At 35.3% G+C, this 26,191-nt stretch overlaps 2 protein-coding genes across 3 annotated transcripts in view; one reads left to right on the top strand and one right to left on the bottom strand.

Annotated features, from left to right (window-relative positions):
* Positions 1-26,191, top strand: part of KCNH7 (potassium voltage-gated channel subfamily H member 7) — a gene marked incomplete at both ends in the record, with an annotated part of 453,180 nt that overhangs the window by 21,762 nt on the left and 405,227 nt on the right. The window lies entirely within an intron of this gene.
* Positions 21,569-22,115, bottom strand: LOC309963432 (large ribosomal subunit protein eL21-like). Its single transcript, XM_082841794.1, has one exon. The coding sequence runs from the start codon at positions 22,084-22,086 to the stop codon at positions 21,604-21,606; it is 483 nt and encodes a 160-aa protein (XP_082697920.1). The 5' UTR covers positions 22,087-22,115; the 3' UTR covers positions 21,569-21,603.

Below are 26,191 nucleotides of genomic sequence, written 5' to 3'. Positions count from 1 at the left end.
GGCCCAGCCGCTCCGTGGTATGTGGGACCTTCCCGGACCAGGTCACGAACCCGTGTCCCCAGCATCGGCAGGCGGACTCTCAACCACTGAGCCACCAGGGAAGCCCTCCCACTCCATCTTTAGTCTCCTTTAATTTGAATCACTTCCTCAGCCTTTCTTGTCTTTATGATATTTATAGTCTTTAAAGGTACAAGCTCACTGTTTTGCAGAATGTTTAGTTTGGGTTTGTTTGTTGAATCCTCATAACTTGATTCAAGTTGTAGATTTTTGTCATATATAACCCATATGTTATGCTGTATCCTTTTCAAAATTGTCAGAAACACCTAATGTCAGTTTGTCCTATTATTGGTGATGTTAACTTTGATCAGTTGTCATGCCATTTTTTCACATGGTTTGATCAAAAATTGGAAAATGAAATTTAAAAATACCCTTAAGATCAGCATCGATAGAATAAATTTAACAAAAATGTTCAAGACATCTATAGGAAAATAATCACACATATTATTAAGAGAAGTTATGGAGCAAATAAGTAAATGGAGAGATGTTCCATGTTCATGAATTGAAAGTCTCAATACTGTAAAGATGTCCAGGCTTCCCAAGTTGACCTGCAATCCTAACCAAAATTATAGCAGATTTTTTTTTTTTTTTTTTTTTTTTTTTTTGTGGTATGCGGGCCTCTCACTGTTGTGGCCTCTCCCGTTGCGGAGCACAGGCTCCGACGCGCAGGCTCAGCGGCCAAGGCTCACGGGCCCAGCCGCTCCGCGGCATGTGGGATCCTCCCGGACCGGGGCACGAACCCGTGTCCCCTGCATCGGCAGGCGGACTCTCAACCACTGCGCCACCAGGGAAGCCCAGATTTTTTTTTTTTATAGCAGATTTTTTAATGTAAAGTAACAGGCTGATTCAGAAATTTATATGAAAATGGAAAGGATATAGACAGCCAAAAAAAAAAAAATCACAGTAAAGAACAAAGTTGGAGAACTCTAACCACCTGATTTTAGGAATTACTTTAAAGCTACAGTAATCATGACAAGGGGAATTGGCATACATATAGATAAATAGATCGATGGAACAGAATAGTTCATAAATAGATCCTCACATATATAGTTAACTGATTTTTGATAAAGGCATAGGCAATTCAGTTGGGGAAAGATGAGTCATTTCAACAAATGAGCCAAATTAACTGCAAAAATATATGGGAATAAGTGGACCTTGACTCTTACATTATACTTTGCACAAAAATTAATTTGATATGGTTTGTAGACCTAAACATAAAAGTTAAAATTATAAATTTTCTAGAAATACCCTCCCCCCAAATCTTTGTAACTTTCACTGGGCAAAGATATCTAAGAAAGTATACAAAAGGCCCTACCCATAAGAATGAAAATGACGAATTGGACAATCATCAAAATTAAAAACTTATGTAGTACTTCAAAAATCCATAAAGGACATGAAAATTGACAGACTGGGAGAAAATATTATCAATGCATTTATTTGACTAAGGAATTATTTTCTATATATGTGTGTAGATATAACGTATAACAAATATATGTATGTGTCTTTAAATCAGTAATAAAAAGATAAATGATCCAAATAAAAATGATGGGCAAAAGACTTGTATAGATATTTCATAAAAGAAAGATACACAGTGACCATTAAGCACATGAAAAGGGAAATGTAAGGGCTTCCCTGGTGGCACAGTGGTTGAGAGTCTGCCTGCTGATGCAGGGGACACAGGTTTGTGCCCCGGTCCGGGAAGATCCCACATGCCGCAGAGCGGCTAGGCCTGTGAGCCATGGCTGCTGGGCCTGCGCGTCCGGAGCCTGTGCTCCGCAACGGGAGAGGCCACAACAGTGAGAGGCCCGCGTACCGCAAAAAAAAAAAAAAAAAGGGAAATGTAATTTAAAACCAAAGGAAGGTACCATTTCATACCCACCAGAATAGATAAAATTAAAGACTGACAACATCAAATGTTGGTGAGGATGTGGAGTGACTGAACCTCTCATCCACTGCCAGTAGGATTGCAAAATAGTGTAAACACTGAAGAACTGTTTAGTGTTTCATTATAAAATTAAACACACACCTACTTTATGGTCTAGCAATTCCTCTTCTAGGTCTTTCTCCAAGAGAAATTAAAATACATGTCTATAAAATGATTTGTTTAAATTGTTTACAACAGCTTTATTTATAATAGCCCAAATTGGGAAACAACCCAAATGTTCATCAGCAGGCAGACAGCTAAATAAATTGTGGTATAGCCATCGACAGTACACCAGTTAGTAATAAACAATAAGAAACTATTGATACAAAAAAATGCCATGAGTGGCTCTCAGAAACATGTTGGGGGGGAAAAAGCCACAGATAAAAGAATAAACACCGCACAATTCCATTTATATAAACTTCAAGTTTAGGAAAAGACCTAATCTATGGTGATAGAAGTCAAAACAGGTTGCCTGTGGAGTGGGGGGGAGTAGGAATTGACTGGAAGAGGGCTCATGGGAACTTTTGGGAGTGGTGGACATATTCTCTATCTTGACTGGGGTATTGAGTCTCTATATTGGTCCAAATTCAACAAATTGTATACCTCAATTTGCATTTCACTGTACATAAATTTTCCCTTAATTTAATAATGTCACTGTTTACTTTCAGAGTCAGACTATTTTTTCTATAACCAAACAATCTTTACACAGACTTCAGTAAGACTTAAATAAACGCATCAAGGCATGTATTCTTTAAATTCTGGGCATTTATTTCAACATATAGGGGAATTAGCATTATATTGAATATTCCACTGATTGGATTTTCATCATAACAATAAAAATCACAGTCCATAACTCATTTTCTTTTTTTTCAAAGTTGAAAGACATTCGTAATGTCCTGATTACCAACCAGGATTTATTTTCATGATTTAGGAAAAAAGGTTTACATATTTGATTAGCAACTAGTTTTGTTTGTTTTCCCCAGTGGCCTCTCAGATTTTAGCACTGCCTCAAAGGAACTAAATTTGTTGTTTATTATATGTTGACCTATTTCTATTCACTCTCCCCCCTTGTAAAAGTGGTAATTTATAATTTTAAATTCAATATTTCATCCTCTTAAAACTATGTCTAAACCAATGGCGTTCAATTCTTTCCTCCATTAGTCAATGGTATCTTAGTTTTATTTAAGGGCAGTATTTTTATTTTTAAGTGGAAAGTGGATCTTCAGTAATCTGTGAACCCTTCAGGGTAGGGTGCTCTCCATTGATTTCTGCTTGTAGTTTTCAAGATTATATTATGGGAAAGGGCAGAAATGAGCATTTTAATGAGCATCATTTTTTCTTAGATGCCAATCCAAAGAGTGCTACTAAAACAAAACATGGGTCAGTGAAGAAAGGAAGCAAGACTGGTAGGAAGGATAAAAGTTATGAGAAAATTAATTGTGTAATTCAAAAGATACATGCATGCTACTCATGTGGCCAGATGCATAACTTCTTCACCAGAATACTGAAATCTAGAACGACGGAGCTTTCTTTGAAGACTGAAAGAAATCATGTTTAAATGTATAGTTATATTGGGATTAATATGACTGCCCCCAAGAGATGATATTGGTTGAATTTATAAATATGTCGTAAATGGAAAGTTTATTTGTGTTGCCAGAGTTGAGATAGACCAGTTAGAGATGCAAACTTAACATTTTATTGACTTTGACATTAACGTGAAGGGCAACCAGTTTTCCTCAGTGGCCATCCCTCGGTGCCCACTTTGCTTTTCAATATACATAATGCATCAGGGCATTCTGACCCAAGTTTTGTATTTCTCATTTTCTTTTATTCTTCTTTATGTTCAATGGCTTAAAATCAACTCAAAACCACACCGTAACCCAGTGCATATGCAATTGCATTACTTCATAAGAGTTTTCTAATGGCAGAATATTTTCTCAACATTTATCATAATGAGAGTTGAACTATATTCTAATTTTTTGTCATGTGATAGGCCACTAAAGATAATTGAATACATATTTATATGTATTCATATTTATATGTAGTAGGGAAAAATCATGTGTCTCATTTTACTTTCTTCTGATTACTTCTATCAGTTTGGAATATTTAAAACTTCACTTGTTTAAACAGAGGCTTTATTTTGATACCGTTCCTCTAATTATAAACTGAACTAGCATGTTTAGAATAAGTAGGAGGATGAGATATAACTTCTTCTTTAATTGTAGTAAACATTAAATTGAGATGTATGTTCTTTAAACTTGAAATATTTGGGGAGATTACTTTCTGCGATAAAATATTACTTTCAGAGTATATAAAAGTTTGTATTTGCTACTTAGAAATTAGAAGGGGCTAAAACAGAAGTGGAAAAGCAAAAAAAAAATTAAAAAAGAAAGAAAGAAAGAAAGAAAGAAAAGGAGGGAAGATTCAAATGCAGGAAAACAAATCTGTTAAGTGGAAAGAAAACAAATATATAAGCCTGTAGTAGAGAGTGAATAAGATAGGAAAACTGCTTCAAGGCAATGAGGGAATAATAGAAAGAATTAAAAAAAAAATAGACTGCTGCTTCCTTCCCTCAAAAGAAAACATGCCAGTGAAGTCTCAGACAAGCACAAGTTCAAGAGGGTTATCTGAGACTAGACACCATGATCCTAGAAGGATGAATTCTTCAGTGTGAAGAATATTTATTCCTTAGATCTGTTTACTGTTCTATTTGGAGCTGAGGCAAGAGTGATGAATAATGGATAACAGGATACCCTAATTGTCTGTGTAACAAAGGCTGGACTTCATTATATCTTATTGTGTGAGAACCATATATTGACAGTTACACAGATGAAAGAACTTCCCCTCTATAGATAACAGGTCTTTGTTCCAAACAAGAGATTTACTTTTCTAGAAGTAGAAGCTGATACTTGGGGGCATATTTTGCCTGCCACACCTCATTGGTGAAGTAACTAAATTGAGCTTCATGGAAAACAAGATAGTAATGATAGTGGCATTTTCGCCCTTGAGTCAATTTAGAACAATGCTATCTAGAGATGAAATGCTGCAGAATCACAGAATTTTAGGATGGTGAAAAACTGGATCATCTGTAATGCTTTCTTGGGAAGTGACGCAGAGTAGCTGCCCGCCAAATGCTAACTAACCAGCTCCCTGCTTGCCTGCCTCCCTGCCTCTTTTCCTCCCTTTCTTTTTTCCTCCCTCCTGACCTCCTTCCCTTTCTTCTTTGCTTCAACGACCTTTATTTTACAAATGAAGAAACCAAGGCCAAGCGACTAGTCCAAGCTCACTTGGCAGCAGGACCAGGGCCCACATGTTACAGTTTCTAAAACAGGGCTGGACTTCCCATTATGTGGTGAAAGCCTTGTCTTCTTGCTCATGCTCGCCAACAAGCAGTATTCTTATAAGTATAAATAAAGATTTAGTTTCCTTTTCTTGATGATGAGGAACACTCTGCCTGAATTTCAAAGCAGCATTTCTTGCTGAGTTTGAGTAATCGTATAGCTTTTTATTTCCTCAGTGAGCATTTCATTTGCTCTTTTGGTGTTTTTAAACAACCTTTCATGACACTTTTTTCCTCCCAATTATAATACATGAAGTGTACAAATCTATAAATTGATTTAAGCCACTTGAGAAGGGATGGTGCTATTTGTACTGTATATTAAAATAGTAAGGCATCACTATTTGCCATAAAAATGATACTGCAATATCCTAAGAGGGGAGCTTATATGTCACGGAGTATCTACAGGGGCATTAGAAATGAAACAGAATGCTGATCTGTTTGAGTTGGTGAATCTGATTTATTCTGTTTTATGAGCTCCTGCAGGTAGTTTTGGGTAATGAGCTGTTGCAGATAGTTTTAGAGAATGTTAGTATTTGTGTCCATAAGAAATGTTAATATCATCCAGGCTTATCTTTGTCATGAAGACAGTTCATGTTCACTGTGGAGGAAAATAATCAAAGGAGGACAGTACATTCTAGTTATAGCTAGATTTTTGGAGTTTTTGTATTTTTCTGAGTACGGTTTCAGAAATTGAATACAATTCTTAAAGATTACTCCCTATCTGAAGTACCTCCGTCCTGCAAACTATTTTTATCCAGTGCCCTTTTGGCTCCCAGTTGTGTCTAAGAGGACACTGGTGGTAGGACAATTACAGAAACCCCAGTTAGTGATATTTTCCTTCTGTATGATCTGTCCTGCTGACTGTACTTTTAATTTGCCCAATTGTGGAAAATAATGAAACATTCAATTTTTTTAAAGTCCGTCTCTTGAGAGGGTGTTTGGTTAGAGTTTTGAAAATATACAGTTCCATTTGCCGCTACCTTCATTTGGTAGATAATGTCTTTGTTGCCCTGACATTTTATTGTGTATGTGTGTTGTTAAGGTATTTATGCCTCAAATCTTTAAAAAAAATAATAGTGTTGAGTGAGAGTCATATTATCTATTTTATTCAAAGATGTATGTGTCTGTGGCTTGGTTATTTTTACAAATCATTTTTAAATTTAATTCCTAAATGGTAATCAGGGAAAGAAACTTTTATAATATAATATTGCAATAATATATCTTTTTCTCATTTACTATTATGTTGTAGTACAAGGTATCTGAGAAGTCTAAGCACAGGAGGGGATCATTATCGAAGCAGCTTTTGATACAAATCTTATTACTAACTTTCATTAGAAACTAATTATAACAGTATAACTGCCACTAAAATGCAGTATAGTATTTAAGAAGATAAAGGATTCTAAAGTTGGGAATCATAATAATGATATGGCTGGCTTTTTTACTTACGTGAGAAGACAGATGAAATATTAATCAATCTGTAAGACCTGGGCTTAGAGCGCCAGTCAGAAGACTACTTCCCAGAAAGGTAGAGAGCCAGCCAGAGTAGGCTGGAGCAGGTCCCTGGAGCCCTCTGATGTGCCAGGAATAAACCTGTAGTTACTGGATCATGTGGTAATTTATGGGGTCTGGTGCAGCCAAAGTAGTGTGGGCAACATTCAAAGGGCCGTGATTAGTGGCTGTTCGCCAAAATATGCAGAAGTACTTCAGAATTTTATTAACAGGAATGGCTATACTGAGTGTAATTACCAAATTATCATATAAGTATTGATCATATACATATATTATTTATGCCTTAATATTTTTTATTGAGATATAGTTGATGTCTAATATTATATAAGTTACAGGTATACAACATAGTGATGCACAATTTTTAAAGGTTATACTCCATTTATAGTTATTATAAAATATTGGCTGTAGTCCCTGTGTTGTACAATATATTCTCATAGCTTATTTATTTCACACATAATAGTACAAACTATTATACTGAATAGTTAATCCCCTACCCCTATCGTGCCCTTCCCCCTTCCTTATTATGCCTTATTATTATATTCTATTTATTACACATATGGATTTTTTCCTCAGTATAAACAGTGTAACTAGGTTGCTTGCTTGGTTTAAGTCTAGAATGAGAGGAAACTATTATTTATCAGCTAAGTCCAACATTATCTCTTAATATTCATTAGAATTCTAATTATACCAGGGTTTCAAAATTCCTTGAAATGTGGACTACTAGTGGCTACATAGCGTTAAGTGATTTTCATTCTTGAATGCAAGTATCCATTAGGAAAGCTTGGTGCGGTAAATTTCTTTCTCTACTATAGAAAATTCACTAGAGTCATATTGAGGAGGGGAGTTACTTATTGGGGGGAATGTGGAAGATTGTACCATTCATGTATGTAATAATAGGTTTTTATATTTAAAATTCTTTTTTATCAAGAATGTATTGATGAAATGATTCACAATTTCTTTTACTGTAGCTGAATTGTTATAACACACCTGAATTTGTCTCAATAACAGCTATTCAGAGAAAAAAGCTGAGGAATTTTTGTGAATTACTTTATCATGTCTGCTTAGAGGTTTCTTAGTAAATGAAATTTGGAAGTTATAAGAACTGTCTTGAAAGAGATAGATGATATCACTGATAAGGCAATTCATGTAAGTCTGATTTCTTCCAGAGATCTAGATAATGCTAAGGCATGGCTTATTAAGTGTTTCTGTCATGTTTGGTGTGTAAAAATGTGAAAAAGAATGCAAATATTAAAATCAAATTTTCCTAATGGCAGACTTAAGAGAAATTCAGGTGAATTGTTGTATTTGTAAATAATTACAAATATTTGTTATATTTGTAAATAATTCAGTCTCTCAGTGCCTGAATAGCTTTTCCCACTAAAAATTGAGAAAGAGTGAATGATAGACATGAAGTGCTGATTTAAAGGTGTTAGGAGTTTCACCAGGTTTTAGCAAGCCTCACCAATCAACCTAATATTTTGCTACTGTTCGTGACACTATTGTATATACAAAAAATGCCCCTGATGAGGAGACTGTTCTGGCAGAGGAGTGCAAATTTGGCTTTAATTTTCATCCATGGTTATTTTACCTTTCTTTGAATTGAAGTTGAGCATGTGTCAATAATGCCTGGGCCTGCTTGGGTTCTGGGGAGAAAAGGTATCTAATGTTAGCTACACAGGCCACATTTTCTGATTTACCTTCTCAACTTTAACATTTCCAATCCCCTGTTTCTGTAGTTTTGTCTTGTCTGACTCTGAACATTCAAAGACATTGCCTAAATTTTAGAAGGCGGGTAGAGGAGATCTATTATCTTCCTGTTGGTTACTCTCTGATTTTTGTCCCTTTCTTTCCACCTAAGAATTCTTAGATTTCTTCTTCCTACCTTCTCTCTGCATTTCATCACTACCCTCTCCATCCTTGAATAGCACCGTGTTCCCCATAGCACTCTAAGTGGTCAAAACAAAGATATTAAGTACTTTTTAAGTTGATAGGACAATAAGATAGTAATTAATTCATTTTTCAAACTGCTGGATCTATATGATGATGTGAAAAGAACTTACTTTCAGGAGTCTAAATACAAATCTTAGCTCTACTATTTGCAAGACGTGATCTTGGGCAAAATTCTTAACATCTCAGAAAATTGCCAAAAAGATAAAATGAGAAGGTTTGTGAAAACCCCTGGTGTATACTAGATGCACAGTGAATATTTGTTGTTAAATATCCTGTCCTGGCACATAACCATTTTATCACATTTCTTTCTTGGTTTTCTTCCTATTTGTTTATAATATTTTCAAATATAATCCTTTCTCTAGTTTTCCTGTTACTCTTTTCTGATTATGCCAGTTACCTACTAGACATATTTTTCTAAATTTTATGCTCGAGACGAAGTCTAACAAACAATAAATGAGAAAATTATGGATGTCTTCAGGTCCTTGTCTCCCTATGTAGTACGCAATACCTGACTCTCTAAAGAGGTACAACCAACTTCTAAATCATGTGTCCTTTGGAGGAGAGTCTTTCATCATAAGATTTGCTACCTCCAAATCTGAAGGTTCATTATTCCAAATTAAATTGATTTTTAAATGTTTTACTTAAAAATTTTAAAAGTTTCTGAAATAAAAAAGCAAATGTTTTGAGCTAATTCCCCATTATTTTTGGAAAGGTGGTGGTTTGGCCTTTAGGATAACTAGTTATTTGACCAATTATGAGATGCTATTTTATTTTAAATTTGTGAAAGGAAGGTTTTTGTATTTTAAGATAAACTAGGACACTAAGTTTTAGAGGCACATATTGCATCAGATTTTAGAACTAAATTTAAATTCATTTTCAACTTTCTGTGCAATGATATATGCAGATTAAAAGGAAAGTGACACACATAAAATCATGTCTGTTAAGCATTTTAAATTTAAAAAATAGTTTTTTTACTCACCAAGTCTCCCAAGAATGGAACTTGCTGGCATAAATTATCTAGAATCAGTTAGATGGCATAAGCAGTAGAGACTGAAAGCAGACATAAAGGCTAAAGATGGGGGTGAGATAAGCAAACATGAATATAAACATGACTTTCCTATTATTAGTTGACCTCTACCCTCAAGTTAAATTCAGTATAAAATATTTTTTCTTTTCTGCTTCATTTGATTTTTATTATATGTGTTAAACATGTAACTTTTGGTGTGATGACATATTTCTGACGGACTTTCTGCTGACACCCACTTCCTATCTTGATTTCCTTACTCACTTTTCTCCCCATTTGAGAGGTGTGTTCTTAACATTTTAAACTTATTTTGTATCAACCTGTTAAAAGCATAACCTCTGTTGGTCTCAGTTTATTCAACTATAATATGAATATTATAATATAGTTTTATTATAAACATTATTATTAGATTGTTGATGTATATTATAATAAGAATGGATGATCTACAAAAGAATTCTGAAATATTTGAATGTATATCAATCAAAAAATTATAAAAACTTTTATCGACTCAAATATACCAGTTAATGTTATTCTAGTTCCAGGTTATCTCTGCTCCTGTCAATTAGTATGGACAATTTGAAAATTATCTTTTGCTTATATATTTACTAATCTAAGGATGTCTAGAAATGTTTTTGTGACATGGACTAGTTAGACATGGGTTATCTTGAGTATCCTAAAAGAAAGATACTTTTATAAGGCTTTAATTCTTATAAGATCCAATGGTCTTATTATGCTCCCTAAAATATTTTCAGCAAAATTCGCTTCTGATATACAAGTCTGACATTTGTTTCTTAGTAAAATGAGCAATGATAGTTATTATAGGAGTCATAATTACTGAATAAAGCTTTACCTTCAATGAGGTTGAGTTACATATCAATAAAGCATTGACCTTATTCTAGGAAGAGGCAGAAAAAGAATTTCTAAAATGTCATTCCAATAATTTTTAGTATTGTAAGTTAAAGGAATAGCATCTTCTGAAAAAATCTGGTTCTTAATAAATTCATATCATAAGAAACAAGAAGGTAAAGAATGTCAAAAGACATATGACATAAATGTTGTAAGTACAAAATACAAATTTTAAAATTTCTTATTCAGATTGCCTCAAGAAAAGGGTGGAAACAGTAGCCAGGTAAATTTTTTCTTTGAATTTTCTTTTGTAACAATGGCTTCATAAAATAATTTAGTTTCATATCACTATATAGTCAATAATGATAATCATCCTTAAGTTAAACTAGGTCTTGGCTGATGGATCTCAAAAGTGACTCCATCTAAATCATGACTCAGATTTGTCTGCAGAATTCAATTATTAGTGAATTAGAAAAATCTATTTGGAGATTCTGGCTGATCACTAATGTGTACAGACAGCCCTCACTCTCCAAGCACTGAGCCTTGCAGAGCAAACACTAGACTGTCTACATTAGGACTAGCATGATGGCTTATCTTGAGCAAAATTCAACTACCAGCTGCTGTTATCTCACTACCCAGAACCCTTCTTCCTGTTGTTTTCTGTTGTGCAGCTGCTTGTATTTAGGGACTGGAAACTAATTCCAAAATTACTATATGAAAAATATAATTAGGATTATTTTATTTATGTATGTATATACATACATACATATAAATATGCACATTATGCATGTACGTATGTGTGTGCGTGCGTATATATGGCGCACTTCAAAATGGAAGTAAATTGGAGAAAGAGGTTATAAGATAGTGGCTCACATTTTCAAAATCTGTTAACATTTGTACTCCATTGTTATATTTCTTCTTGACCTGATCTTCACATGGGGATTGACAGTTTCTAAGTTAAAAAATAAAAATATTTTTAATAGGGCTTCCCTGGTGGCGCAGTGGTTGAGAGTCCGCCTGCCGATGCAGGGGACACGGGTTCGTGCCCCGGTCCGGGAAGATCCCACATGCCGCGGAGCGGCTGGGCCCGTGAGCCATGGCCGCTGAGCCTGCGCTTCCGGAGCCCGTGCTCCTCAACGGGAGAGGCCACAACAGTGAGAGGCCCGCGTACCGCAAACAAACAAACAAAAAAATATTTTTAATAATAAAAATTTAGTTAAAAAAGAAGTTCAAGCTGACTATATAGTAAAAAGTAAAAAGTGAGAGTCTTACTTATCTTCCTTTGAAATGACTATCACCATGGATCCAGAGCCTCACACAGCATCTGGCATATACTAGGCATTCACTGAATATTTATTGGAAAAGAAATAGAATGGATGTCAAAGAAGAACTAAAATAAATGGAGAGATATTTCATGTTCATGGATAAGAAAACTCAATATTGTCAAGATGTCAATTCTTTCATACCTGATCTATAGATTTAATGTAATCCCAATAAAAATTCCAGCAAGTTATTCTGTAGATACCAAAAAAACTTTTCTAAAGTATATATGGAGAGTTAAAAGACCCAGAATAGCTAATGCAATTTTGAAGGAGAAGAACAAAGCTGGAGGACTGACACTATGTGACCTCATGACTTATTATAAAGCTACCATAATCAAGGCAATGTGGTATTGGCAAAAGAATAAACAAATAGATAAATGGGACAGAATAGAAAGCCCAGAAATAGACTCACATAAATATAGTTATTGGATCTTTGACAAAAGAGCAAAGATGATTCAATGGAACAAAGTCTTTTCAACAAGTGGTGCTGAAACAACTGGACATCCACATGTGGGAAAAAAAAAAAAAGCGTCTAGACACAGACCTTACACCCCTCACAAAAACTGTTGCAAATTGAATCACAGACCTAAATGTAAAACAAAAAACTATAAAACTTCTAGAAGATACTATAAGAGAAAAGCTAGATGACCTTAGATTAGGCATTGACTTTTTATGTAACACCAAACATATGATCCAAGAAAAAAAAGAATTGATAAGCTGGACTTCATTAAAATAAAAAAATTTCTGTTCTGTGAAAGACACAGTAAAGAGAATGAAAAAACAACCACAGACTGGGAGAAAACATTTTCAAAAAGCACATCTGATAAGAGACTCTTTTCCAAAATATGTAAAGAACTCTGAAAACTCGACAATAAGATCATGAACAAAACAATATAAAAAAAAATGGCCAAAGACCTTAAAAACACCTTACCAAAGAAGATATACAGATGGCAAATAAGGGAAATGCAAATTAAAACAACATTGAAATACCACTACACACCTATTAGAATGGCCAAAATCTGGAACACAGACAATACTAAATGCTGGTGCGGATGTGGAGCAACAAGAATTCTCATTTGTTGCTGATGGGAAATCAAAATCGTACAGCCACTTTGGAAGACAGTTTGGCAATTTCTTACAAATCTAAATGTACTCTTATACGTAATCCAGAAATCATGCTCTTTGGTATTTGCCCAAAGGAGTTGAAAACATATGTCCACAGAAAAACCTGCACATGGATGTTTATAGCAGCTTTACTCATAATTACCAAAAATTAGAAGCAATCAAGATGTCTTTCACTGGATGAATGATAAATATACTGTGGTACATCCATACAATGGAATATTATTCAGTGTTAAAAAGAAATGAGTTATCAAACCACGAAAAGACATGGAAGGACCATAACTGCTTATTACTAAGTGAAAGACTCCAATCTATGAAGGCTACTATACTCTGTGATTCTAACTATATGACATTCTGGAAAAGACAAAATTATGGAGACAGTAAAAAGATTGGCGGTTGCCAGAGGTTAAGGGGGAAGGAAGGATAAATAGGCAGGGGATAGAGGAATTTTAGGACGGTGAAAATACTCTTTATGATACTATAATGGTGGATACTTATCATACATTTGTCCAAAGCCATAGAATGTACAATACCAAGAGCAAACCTTAATGTAAACTATGGACTCTGAGTGATAATGATGTATCAGTGTAGGTCTGTCAGTTGGTGATATTGATGATGGGGTAGGGGATGCATGTGTGGGAGCAGGGGAAATAATGAGAAATCTCTGTATCTTTCCCTCAGTTTTGCTGTGAACCTAAAGTTGCTCTAAAAAAACAAAGTTTACTTAAATAAATAAATAAATGAGGATAAAGAATGAATGAATGCAAAGAATATAAATGATTTCAAGGTCTATAGTATATAAACTATTGAAAATAACTTTTCTACTTCATGTCCTCTTTATTTTCAACTTGCAGAGGGATGCAGAGGGATGTTAGACTTTAGGTTTTACACATGCAAATGAACCCCAAGATTGTTTTTCGAATCTCTACTTACTATTAAAATTAACACTTAGAGATGAATATTTTACAGGTTTCTTGTTTTGTTGTTGTTTTTTACTTTTCTTCCATGAGAGCGTTTATTATTCACCTATTGCATTTATATTACTACAGTTTCCTATGTTCTATTTCTATACAATTCTAATTCTATTATTATACTATTTCTATGCTATAATTTCTGTTTCTAATGCTATAATAGTTTCTTATTTTAGTGATTTTCTATATAATATCTTAAAACACATAGGTGATATAGTGATCTATGTTATGGTCAATATCAGGTAGTTTAAGGAGTACTTCCAGTTTGTTTTAAGAGTTAATCTTGTTACTAATAATTATTTATTCATTCCCTGTTTTGACCTCATTAAAAAATAATACTCCTTGTTCCCACAAACAACTTCAATTTTACTGAAACCACAAATTCCATTCAAACATCTAGTATTGCCAGTGGTGTGAATGCCTAATGGAATACAAGGTATTTATCAGGACAACTTATATTATCTCAGATTACTAATATTTCTTCCATTGATAACTTTAAGAGAATGCCCTAAGCACAGTGTAAATTGTAATACTGAAGAGCTGCATTTGAGGACTAGAAAGCCAAATAATGAACTTTTTATTGACAGTAATGACAGCTATTGGTAACTGCCTGCTCTCTACCCATGAATTACTGAGATAAGGAAATCTGTAAAGTACAGTAACAATTTGTGTTAGTTACAACTGAAAGGCACTTTGCTATTTTCTGGTATCACAGACCAGAGCGCATAGTAAGAACTCAATAAGTTGTGAGTTATAAATAGCATTTTATTATCTTCATCCAAAAGCCTTTCTATTCAAGATGGAGTATGGAGAAACAAGCTGTTATTCCTAGGATTGAGTTACCTAAGCTTAGAGTTAGTTTAGAGTGGTTTTATAAATTTGCATAATTTTTTTAGGCAGTGGTATTAGAAGATTTCATATCTGTGAACTTAGGTATTCCCAGAAATACTATAATTGATGCCAAGGGAGATGAAAATGAAATGAAGTTACTTTGATTCTAAAATATTTTTGGAGGAACAGTCCTTGTTTTTTCGGAGATAATTGGAGATACCTTAATATGTCTACCAAATGTGCCATTGCTCACAGGTCCTGTAACTAAGGAATGAAGACAAGGGAACACAAGGAAATAACACCCGTGATTTGAAGTGCAGCTTCAGCTTAGGTCCACATTCCAATAAATTCTTTTGTTCTCTTATTGCTCTAAATATTACTCTGTGAATTATATACCAAAGTAAAAACTGTTCTCTTCAGGCACTAGGATTCCAGAGGTAGTTCTCTGATTAGAATGAAATATATGTCAATAATTTTAGTTCTCAGATTATTGGCCTGTGAATAATGTCTTCACAAAGTGAAATTGTATATTATCTCGTGGTACCAGAGTCTTAACAGTAGAAAGAATTTAAGCTTCTCCATAGGCAGAAAAGTTTTATTTACTAGCTGTGTGTCCTTTTGAAAATCACATACTCTAAGTATCACTTAAAACAGGGATGGTAACCCTCTATGAGTGGAAAGTTAAGTCCAATGTTATAATTAAAGTATGTCAATAAAAACGCCTTATGTTTATTAGAAACATATTGTCAATGGCAGCTATTTCAGAAGTATTTTTAAATTCCTACTCTTCCCTTTTGTCTACTTCTAAAATTATATTAATTGAAGTAAATTTCTAAGGGAAATTGGTCTAAAATTGAAATATTTTAAATTGTTGAACTATTCCTTCTGAAGAAGTCTGTAGAGAAGGTTAGAATTTTCGTTGTAAATAAATTGGCTATCTCACTAGTAATGTTTGAATTGTAAAATTATTCATATTCAAGTTAGAATAGTATTTAGTTTTCAAAATAAAAATTTGGGAGAAATTAAGAGTAATAAATACAATAGAGTAGTAAATTGGATCATTGAATTTTATACTCTCAGCTGTGCTTTATTATTTAAACAAAAGGCATTTTCAATGAGGATAGAGTCCTTCTTCTTCTGGCTTGGTGACATCACATCACAGAGATTTGCTTCTCTTCAAGTTGCTCAGTTCTTCCTCTGCTACATTCAGTAGAATTTATGGGGTATGTGGTTGTTAAACATATAAAATTGTGTTGTCCTTTATGGTCGCCACTTAGCCATATGTAGCGAGCAGGAACTTGAAATGAATATCAGATTAGTATGACTGAGAAACTGAATTTTTTATTTTCTGTTTTTTTATTAAATTAGATTTAAGTAAACTTGAAGTTAAATACTTTTCTGTTAAGCAAAACTGTTATCTTTGTGAAACTACATTTTAATTTAAACCACTGAAAGTTTAGCATCTGAATTGAAAGGTACTCTAAGTATAAAATGGATACCAAATTTTCAAAGATTTAATGCCAAACAGTAAAATATCACATTAACAATTTTTGTATATTATTACATGTTGCAATGATAATATTTTTGATATATTGGGTTAAGTAAAATATACTGTTAAAATTTATTTCACCTTTTTTCTTTCTTTGTTTTCTGTAGCCACTAGAAAATTTAAAATGAAACTTATGGCATTCATTCCATTTCTGTTAGACAATGCTGGTATAGAGAGACGGCTGAATAAAAAATCCAACACTGAGAAGTAAATGCAAGCCTCAGATAAGTCAAATCAGGCTTAGGATTTGACCTGGGAGAGCAAGGGTAGCTTGTGGCAGAAGGGAACAAAAGTTGTCTGCTCTTACAGATTCTACTTCACTGTAGAGTTGTCTTAGCAGCTAGTGTATAAAACTGTCTTTTAGCTAGAGTGCTACTGACAGCTTTACCTAACCTGTAATAGCTTAGGTTTTCCCAATTCACTTGAGTATTGGGAAACTTTTGATGATACTGTATCTCTCATTCTTTGGAAAAGAAACTGGAAATTTATTAAACCAGAAGAGTAATTCTCACAGTGCTAGAACCAACATCATCAGCGTCAGCTGGCAATCTTACTACAAATACAAATTCTCCAGTCCCCCTCCAGATCTACTGAATCAGAAACTCTGGGAATGGGGATCAGAAATCTCTGAAGTAAGCCCCTCAGATGATTCTGGTGCACTAAGATTGTGAACCCCTGGAATATAATATTCTTGTATTGGAATATAATATTCTTGCTAACTGATGAATAAAATTCACTAAAGTAGGCTGAGATATCAGTAAGTCAACAGGTATTTAGTGAATAACTAACTAAAAGGCCGTAATTAAGCACTGAGGCTGTAAAGAACTCATGAAAGTACAATCATGTCTCCCTCTTCCAACAGCTTCTTGTATTAAATCATTAGTCTTCAGGAAGACCTCTGGATAGGGATTTTCCTGGTTTACTATTTAATTATCAGTTGCCTTAATGGATTTTACTGCTTAGCATTTCTCAAACAACTCCTGGTTTATCGTGATGTAAGTGAGTCTAATCGACCACAATGCTTTTGCTTTTATAGTGTACACAGAAGAATTGCTGAATGGGATAATAGGCTAGTTTGAAGGCACTAAGGCACTCCAGTATGCTTCCATTTTGATGAAAAGCGATTGTGTTGCTTTTTGAAAATGTCAGAATGATTATGTAACTTTTATGGTGCTAAATTATTTTGGATGTGACATTCTTGGTAAGGAAAAAAGGGTGCTTCAAGAAATTACTTCAGAATCTGACTAATTTTTTATTCCAGTTTTGCTTGTGTAAATGAAAATTAAAAAGAATTACTTTTTTTGCCATCCCTGCTGTTAATTTTAGCACTTTCGATTTTTACATTTAAATACTTACGAAGGGAAAGCTTATCTATTTTGTATTCTAAATTCCCAATAATGCACTTTCTCCTTTATTGTTCATTTACTTTTTTGGATGGTTTTATTCAAGTCTGTAGAATATTGTGCACCTGTTTTCTAAACATATCTACCCCTTTCAAGTTAGTTCCAAATATATCACAATGAATTTTTCCTTCTTTTAAAAATGGACAACCTTTTTCTCAATCCCCACGTAAACCTAAATATGGACTTAAAGAAATAAAACGTGAATTTTACATTAAATTGTAAAATAAAAAGTCAATATATGCATGTACTACTTGAGTACATTTTCCCTTTGTTACAAAGAGAGAAAATCCAGCAAGAAAGCTCTGTTAACTATTGTCAACCCTAAAGCCTCCTTTTCCAAACACTACCCTAAACACATAAGACAAAATTTTTAAATAAACAGGACAAGCATACAAGGACACAGGATTACTTTCACCACTCTAAAGCTAGGCATTCTTCAAAGAGTTTTAACCATCGTGAAGGTATCAAAGGCCTAGCACTTTGGCAAGCAACATCCATGTCAACATTGCTGACTTGTATTTTATAATCTAAAGCATAGCAGTAATAAAAGCCGTTGGAGCTTTTGTCTTCATTAGTGTTAACAAGGGCTATTCTTGTTCCTGTGCATGACTAATGCCTTCTCAAAAATGTAGTCCATTTTTGAGAAGTCCAATGCTCTAGTCCATGCTCTAGTCCATTTTGAGTGGGTAAAAGAGAAATACTGTTCTTTACCATGGCAGGTGGGCTTAAATGCTTCAAAGGGCACTTAATGGAGTGTTTGGAATCAGGGCTTGAGGTATCCTGGTGTCAAACTGTTTTAATCAGAGTTTTGAAGATGATGGGTAAAAACAAACAAACTAATTAACATAGGTGATAATAGCATGTCCAGTAAAAAGTTTAAAAACACTAATGCTATACGTGACTTTCAGTAAAATGATCTGGCAAAGCCCTAGGCAAGCTGTTTACTTTCATTTTCTACAGTGCTGCACCTGGTCATTTTTCTAAACTTGTTTAAGTTCTTCCACCAACAGTCCTTCTTTCATCTATTCAGAGGGTTCAGAGTATGGCCCCAGGCTCTTGCCATTGTATGTTATGGTGATGGGTGGGTAAGAGATCTGTTTCTCTCATAAAAGATAAAATATGTAGATTTATATTTTCTTGCATTTGAAGGCTTTGAGTTGGTTCCCTCCATTCTGAGTAGTTAATTATAGTGTATTTGTACACATGCATATAGATATGTGTGTGTGTATATACACACGTGTGAAACAAAGTATTTTATGTTTATAATACAAAGCCCCTTCTCATACACGTAGATAAACACTGGTAGTACAGAAATACAGAAAAGGCAAATGTATAATTGATGATGCCCTAGACTTTCTAAGGCTTTGAAATGAAAACCAGACACGCAAAATTGTTTTACCAAAAATGAAAATATCCTCTTGTATGGCGGCAGTTTGTTCCAGCTGCATCTGTGCTTTGCTGTGATTCACAAATTGGTTGAAATTTGGCTCTTGGCATACTTTTAGCCTCAAAATGTATAAGTATTCTAGGGAAAATAAGGGACTTGCCCATTTATGTACTCTTACATCTGATTTGAGATGAATTTTAATTTTATGAATATAAGATAATTTTTTTTGAATAGGACTATTTGATAAAATAAGAAAGATTACTTAAAACTATTTACAATGACACACAAAACAGTCTTCTAGGGGCTTCCCTGGTGGCGCAGTGGTTGAGAGTCCGCCTGCTGATGTAGGGGGCACGGGGTCGTGCCCCGGTCCGGGAAGATCCTACATGCCGCGGAGTGGCTGGGCCCGTGAGCCATGGCCGCTGAGCTTGCGCGTCCGGAGCCTGTGCTCCGCAACGGGAGAGGCCACAACAGTGAGAGGCCCGCGTACCGCCAAATAAAACCAGTCTTCTAAATATTTAAGATCTGGGTTATAATGATTGGTGACATTGGTGTTTACCTAATCTTTAAAATAATACTAATTCATTGATTATGATATGCTGCATGTCATTCCACAAGGAATATGTAACCACTTTAGCAAAAATGTATGTAGTTCAATAATAAAATATTTTTTTCCAAAAATGAAAACAGGAACTCACTTTTTTCCAAAAATTAAATGGAAAATTTATGGAGAAAAAAATAATATATAGACCATTCAGACCCCTCAACTGCTATATTTGAGCACAGATTTTGGCACTGAATTTCTTGACGGCTTAAGGAAAATGTAGAAAGGGCCAGTTAAAAAGGAGAAAACATCTGTTTCTCAGGGAAGCAAAGCTCTCTCTATTACTTAAAAAATAAAAGATATTTCCTCAGTGGGTTTTCACCCAGAGGGTCTTTGGTAATAGATATATAACTAACTTTGCTCAGATACCACCCAACAGCAAACCTGGTGAAAGAGCTCATTTCTTTTAGGGTCCATGGATGAAAATCATCAGCAGTGCATTAACAGTCAACTTGTTTTATTTCAAGGACAAAACTGAGAATTTCTAGCAAGAATATCTTTCAGAATCTTCTGTTATTCCCATTTCTTTCCGTTTTATTTTTGCTGAATTAGAGTCAATTTAAAATTCTTTTTTTTTTTTTTTCGGTATGCGGGCCTCTCACTGTTGTGGCCTCTCCCGTTGCGGAGCACAGGCTCCGGACGCGCAGGCTCAGCGGCCATGGCTCACGGGCCCAGCCGCTCCGCGGCATGTGGGATCCTGCCGGACCGGGGCACGAACCCGTGTCCCCTGCATCGGCAGGCGGACTCTCAACCACTGTGCCACCAGGGAAGCCCTAAAATTCTTTTATCTGCCGTAATTTGAGATACCGAATCCTCTGTCGTGTAGGAATCAGATTTTTTTTTAAGATAAGAAAAGCAAATGAAGAATATCGACTATTATTGAAAAACTAAAAGATTACAAGTGTTTTCAGTGACGTGGAGAAATTGGTACCCTTGTGCACTGTTGGTGGGAATATAAAATGGTGCAGCCCCTATGGAAAACAGTATGGAGGTTCCTCAAAAAACTAAAAATATAACTACATGTGATCCAGTAATCCCACTTCTAGGTATTCATCTAAAATCATTGAAATCAAGAACTCGAAAAGACATTCACATTCCCATGTTCATTGCAGCATCATTCACTATAGCCAAGATATGGAAAACCCTAAATGTCCATCAGCAGACGAATGGATAAAGAAAAGTGTAGTATATACATACAATGGGCTATTATTCAGCCTTTAAAAAGAAGGAAATCCTGCATTATGTAACAACATGAACTGAGCTTGAGGAAATAATGCTAAGTGAAATAAGCCAGTCAGAGAAAGACAAATACTGTGTGATTCCACCTAGATGTCTTAAATAGTCAAACTCATAGAAACAGAGAGTAGAATGGTGGTTACCAAGGGCTGGGCAGGGAGAGGGAAATGGGGAGTTGCTATTCGAGGGGTGTAAAGTTTCAGTTATGCAAGACGAGTAAGTTCTAGAGATCCATTGTACAGCATCGCGCCTATAGCTAGCAGTACTGTGTTGTGCACTTAACTTTTTTTTTTTTTATAAGTAATATCTAGCAGTTTATTAATCAATGGAGTATACTGCACAACAAACTACCTCACATCTTTCAGGAATAAAACCCACTAAATTTGAAAAGTAAAAAGATGTCACCCACTGAATTCGGACACAATTAAAATGTGCTTTAAATATTTGTTTGGGGAAGGGGGTCACACACTTCTACTCAATTAAGAGAAACATGTACACAGTCCAGGTCTTTTATTTTCTTTACACCCATCATGCCATGAATTCATAGGGAATGGGCTCCAACAGTTCAGGCTCCTTTCCATTGGTTCTCACGAAGTGTGCTTCTCTGGGTGGAGCAGGCTGGCGCTTCAGTTGAACCCAAGTACCTTTCTCTTTGGCTTCCTTCTTTTTCTGATCATTTTCCTTCACCCGTTTCAGGAAGCTATCCCGGCTCTTAGAGTGCTTAATATGCTCGATACGCACATTAATTCTCTTGGCAAGAATCTTGCCCTTAACTTGTTTGTTTACAATGATGCCAACAGCATGCTGGGTAACATTGTAGACTCTCCCAGTTTTGCCATGGTAACATTTGTGGGGCATTCCTTTTTGAACAGTGCCCATTCCCTTGATATCTACAATATCACCTTTCTTGTCGATTCGCATGTATGTGGCCAAAGGAACAACTCCATGTTTTCTAAAAGGCCTAGAGAACATGTAGCGGGTGCCCCTCCTCTTTCCCTTTGTGTTGGTCATTTTGGCGAATTACTGGAAGATGGCGGTTCCGGCCGAAAAGAAGCAACTTTTTTTTTTTTTATCTCACGGATTTTTCTTCTTCTTTTTTAAATTGGAGTATAGTTACTTTACAGTGTTGTGTTAGTTTCTGCTGTACTGCACTTAACATTTTTGAGGATAGATTTCATATTAAATGTTTTTACTACAATTAAAAAAGTAAAGAGTGTATCAGTATTAATCCTAAATAACCATTCAGAGTTTGTCTACAAGTGTTGCACCATTGAGTAGCAGATCCAAAGACACATGGCCTGTTAGATGAAACATGATGTCTGTTCTCCCACAGCAACTCTGTAATTACTGTTTACATTTCTATCTCCGTTGTTGAATCTCGAGCTCCTTATGGGTGGGAACCACTTTTCATTCACAGTGCAGTGCCTAGCACATATTAAGCACTCGATAAGAAAAAAAAAAGAATACGAAGATTGTTATAGCTCTTCCATCAGCACATTCTATGGGACATTTTCCTATTTTTGAATCTTAAAAATTATATTAAGACAACATTTAAAAAAAGAAGGATTTATTCATATTGCCTATTTTTTAAGGACGTGACAGAATTAAATATGGACATGAGGGGTTCAATGTATATTGTTGATTATTTTGATTTGAGCCCAGATTTCAACTATTATGCATTTGGAGTAGATCTGTCATTATATTCCTATACCAGAGAAACAAAAAATCCTTAGAAAATAAATCCTAGAAGTTTATTCAAGATTTTATCACACAACATGTAGAATGTGCAATGAAGCCTTGGAAATATCCATGTATAATTTTCTAAAATTCATGTGTCTCTTTGAGAATCTTACCGTGCTGATACCAATTACAATGCAAATGAAAGCTTTGGCAAAAATTAGCTTGTTCGAATATTTTTTTTCGAAGATATTAGCTCTACAATACTCCAGCAATTCTTTGGGATAGCAAATCTGCAGGGGAATAAAAAGTAAAATTTAAAAAGCCATAGGGCCAACCACTTTCATTTTCTGGTTAAAATACTGTTTCTAGAAAGGAAGTTTCTAGTAAGGAAAATGGAAAAGTGCTATAAACTATACCTATATCTATATATAGTGTATGTAGGGGCACAAGGGAACAAAGCTTTTTACCTTTTTCATTTACTGAAGGAAGGTAAATTTATATATTTTTAAAGTTTGCTTGAAGGCACATTATAAATAGTAGTATTATTCTTGTCACTATTCACACTATTCTTTATTCTATCAAGTAGGAAAAAAGATCAAAATTAGTCTCCCATTTAATTCAGAAATGGCTTGCTATAGACAGCTACTGAGACAATTGAAACTTCCAGTTCCATAATGTTATACACGTGATTAATTTGCATATGTTCATATTATCTCCCTCTAACCTTTGCTGGATTTCCAGAGCTATAACTTGGCCTGTACATCTAGTTACTAGCCTTAGTGTAGTTAGGCCCTGCCTCGGGCAAAATGGCGAACTTACTTCTTGTGCTCAGGACTCTGCTAAGGACTTCCTGTGGGTCAGAGCTGCCAACTGTGCTATCACATTTAAAGATCTGCATTGACAATTTCGTTCCTATACCTTTAACATTTAGGTCACAGATCAGGGGTTTGCAAACAACGGCCCATGTGTAAGAATCCCTCAGTTTGCTTTCCTTCTGTTCTTGATGCTGTTTTGTGTCTATCTTGTGCCTTTGTGTCTATTTTGCTATAACCTCAGTCCAACCAGTTTCTGTTTTCAGTTCCAACCCATTACACACATTGATAATAATCATTTGGACCCTGAAGATATGTTAGCTCTTCATCCCTATGAAAGCTCTTGTTTTCTCCTGAGTAAAGTTAGACTTCTCTGTCCAAATAAGAAATGTAAATATTCCAGTAACTACTAATGAATGGATCAGTTCTCTTAGGTAGTTTGTGTGTTTCCAGCAGGAATCACCAATGTCATAATCTAGGGATACTAAATAGATTATTTACCCTGATCAAGGTTGTTGGCTTGACAGAGCATCGTGGTGGCAAGATTTCTGAGACCAAATCCAAGTGTAGTGAGAGACTATAGTTATTGGTGGCCACAGACTGTTGGAGATTAGGGTTTATCAACTTTTATAGTTCCAGTAGATGAGAATTTACCTTATTATGCTTTATAATTATGTACTTACCATATTGCCCCACCATTCTTCAACGAGATTGTAACCCACTAGGTGTGTATGCAACCAGATTATCTAAGTATCCTTGTGGCACCCATCTTAGAGCTTTACGCATGGAAAGCTACCTATATAATTGGAATGAAATTAAGCTAGGTCAGAGGAGGAGATGTTTCTTGACCCTCTATCTCCTGCTGCAACTTTACCTACAAAGGGATTCCAAATTTAAAAATAAAACAGTATTAAGCAAAAAACATTCTTAAAAAAATTCTGAGTATTGACTATCAAACATGAACACAGCTTATTTTATTGAAGCTACAGCTCTCTTCCAGATGCCCTGCAGTTGCTAGTGCATAGGAACTATGGCTTGTTAAATGTTCACATATGCATTATACTAAGCACAATACAGAATATGGTGTATGTAGCTGCTACTGCCTAGGAGCCACAAGTAGTACCTGTCCTCGGAAACGTTTTTCTGATAATAAGAGATGTGAAATACTATCACGTATTTTACATTATCTACGACAAGCTGGGTAGTGTATGACCATAGATCAGTTGTATTACCTGGATTACATGAGGAGAAGACCTCTAAATTTGCTATCATTAGGAAGTCTTGAGCCCACTTAGCTCACTGGGGTAGATGTTTGAGCATCTCATTGGACAAACTGTTGGCATTCCAATGGGCTCTGGTTCACTCCGTATCAGCGGGCAATTCTTGTCAGCATTGGCTTGCAGCCTATTATGTCCTGGCACCCTATGTACGTTACCACATTCAGTCCTCTCAAGAACGCTTTCAGATTCATATTGTTATACCCATATTACAGATGAGAAACCTAAGGTTTCGAAAGATTAAATAATTTTCCCAGTGTCATGAAGCTGATCAGTGTAGTTATGAGATTCAGACTCAGGCTTCTCTGATTCCAGTGCCCATGCTCTTTCTTTGTTGTCATTCGTGGTGTACATAAACAACTTTTCATTTAAGCAACACATAGATGCTATTGGTATGAACAAACTTATTGTAGAATTTCAGATTTCCTGTTTGTTTGTTCCTTGGGCCTGACTGTGCTTGTCTTCAGATTTATTTTCTGAGGCAGCATTCTTACTCTGTGCTCTTCGTTGTTTCTTCTTTTTACTCAGTCTTCCTTTCACTTCACAGAAGTAAAACAGCCAATATCTGCCTGTGATTCTGTGCACAGAGCACGTGCATGACCCTGTGCTCTTAGACTTGCTCATAGGAGGGACCCAGGATGCTTTCCTCTCTCACTGTAAAAATGGAAGCGGTCAGAGCAAGGTGTCCACAATTATTGTCATAAATTGTTTATGAATCCCACAGACGTACACTCCTATTCTGGGCATGTCTCAAGATAAGATAAAGAGAAATGGTCCCTGTTCTACAGAGGAGGTTTCGTGATGTTTCTCAGTATGACTAGAAGAGCCCTCAGTGTCAGAATCTTAATGGAGACAAGGACCTCCTTCACTGCTTCCTTGCTGTTCTTCTCATGTACTAGATTTGCACTCGTAAATTTTCAGAGCTAATAGTCAGTGGATGTCAAAGTGTGGGTCCTGAAGACAGAACTCAAGGGCTGTAAGGAGCCAGTAGTGAGGGCTTGTCCTCAGGACAGACTTCACCTTGCTTTAACCAGAGGAGCTCCATCTGAGGGCGATGTCCTTTGAAAACAAGAGTGTCCCTGGAACAAAAAAAAGAAATCTGAACCGCACTGGTGTAGTCTAGATTCCTCATAATTGTTGCTGCCTCCTCTTTCTCTATCTTCTCTCTCCCCCTTCACCACCAGACTCTCCCACAAGTATAAAGTTTTAACCACTTTCCTTCCAATTTACCCACTAAATTCTGTAATGATGAAAAAGATTTTAATAGAATGTGATTATGTTATTGAATTACTGAATCATATAACATTAAATCATTGACAATATGCAAGGCAAACCTTAATCTACAAC

This window comes from Leucopleurus acutus (genome assembly GCF_964270905.1).
Source record: "Leucopleurus acutus genome assembly, chromosome: 6".
In the NCBI taxonomy this organism is placed as follows: domain Eukaryota; kingdom Metazoa; phylum Chordata; class Mammalia; order Artiodactyla; family Delphinidae; genus Leucopleurus; species Leucopleurus acutus.
This window is presented reverse-complemented; position numbering and strand designations above follow the sequence as displayed.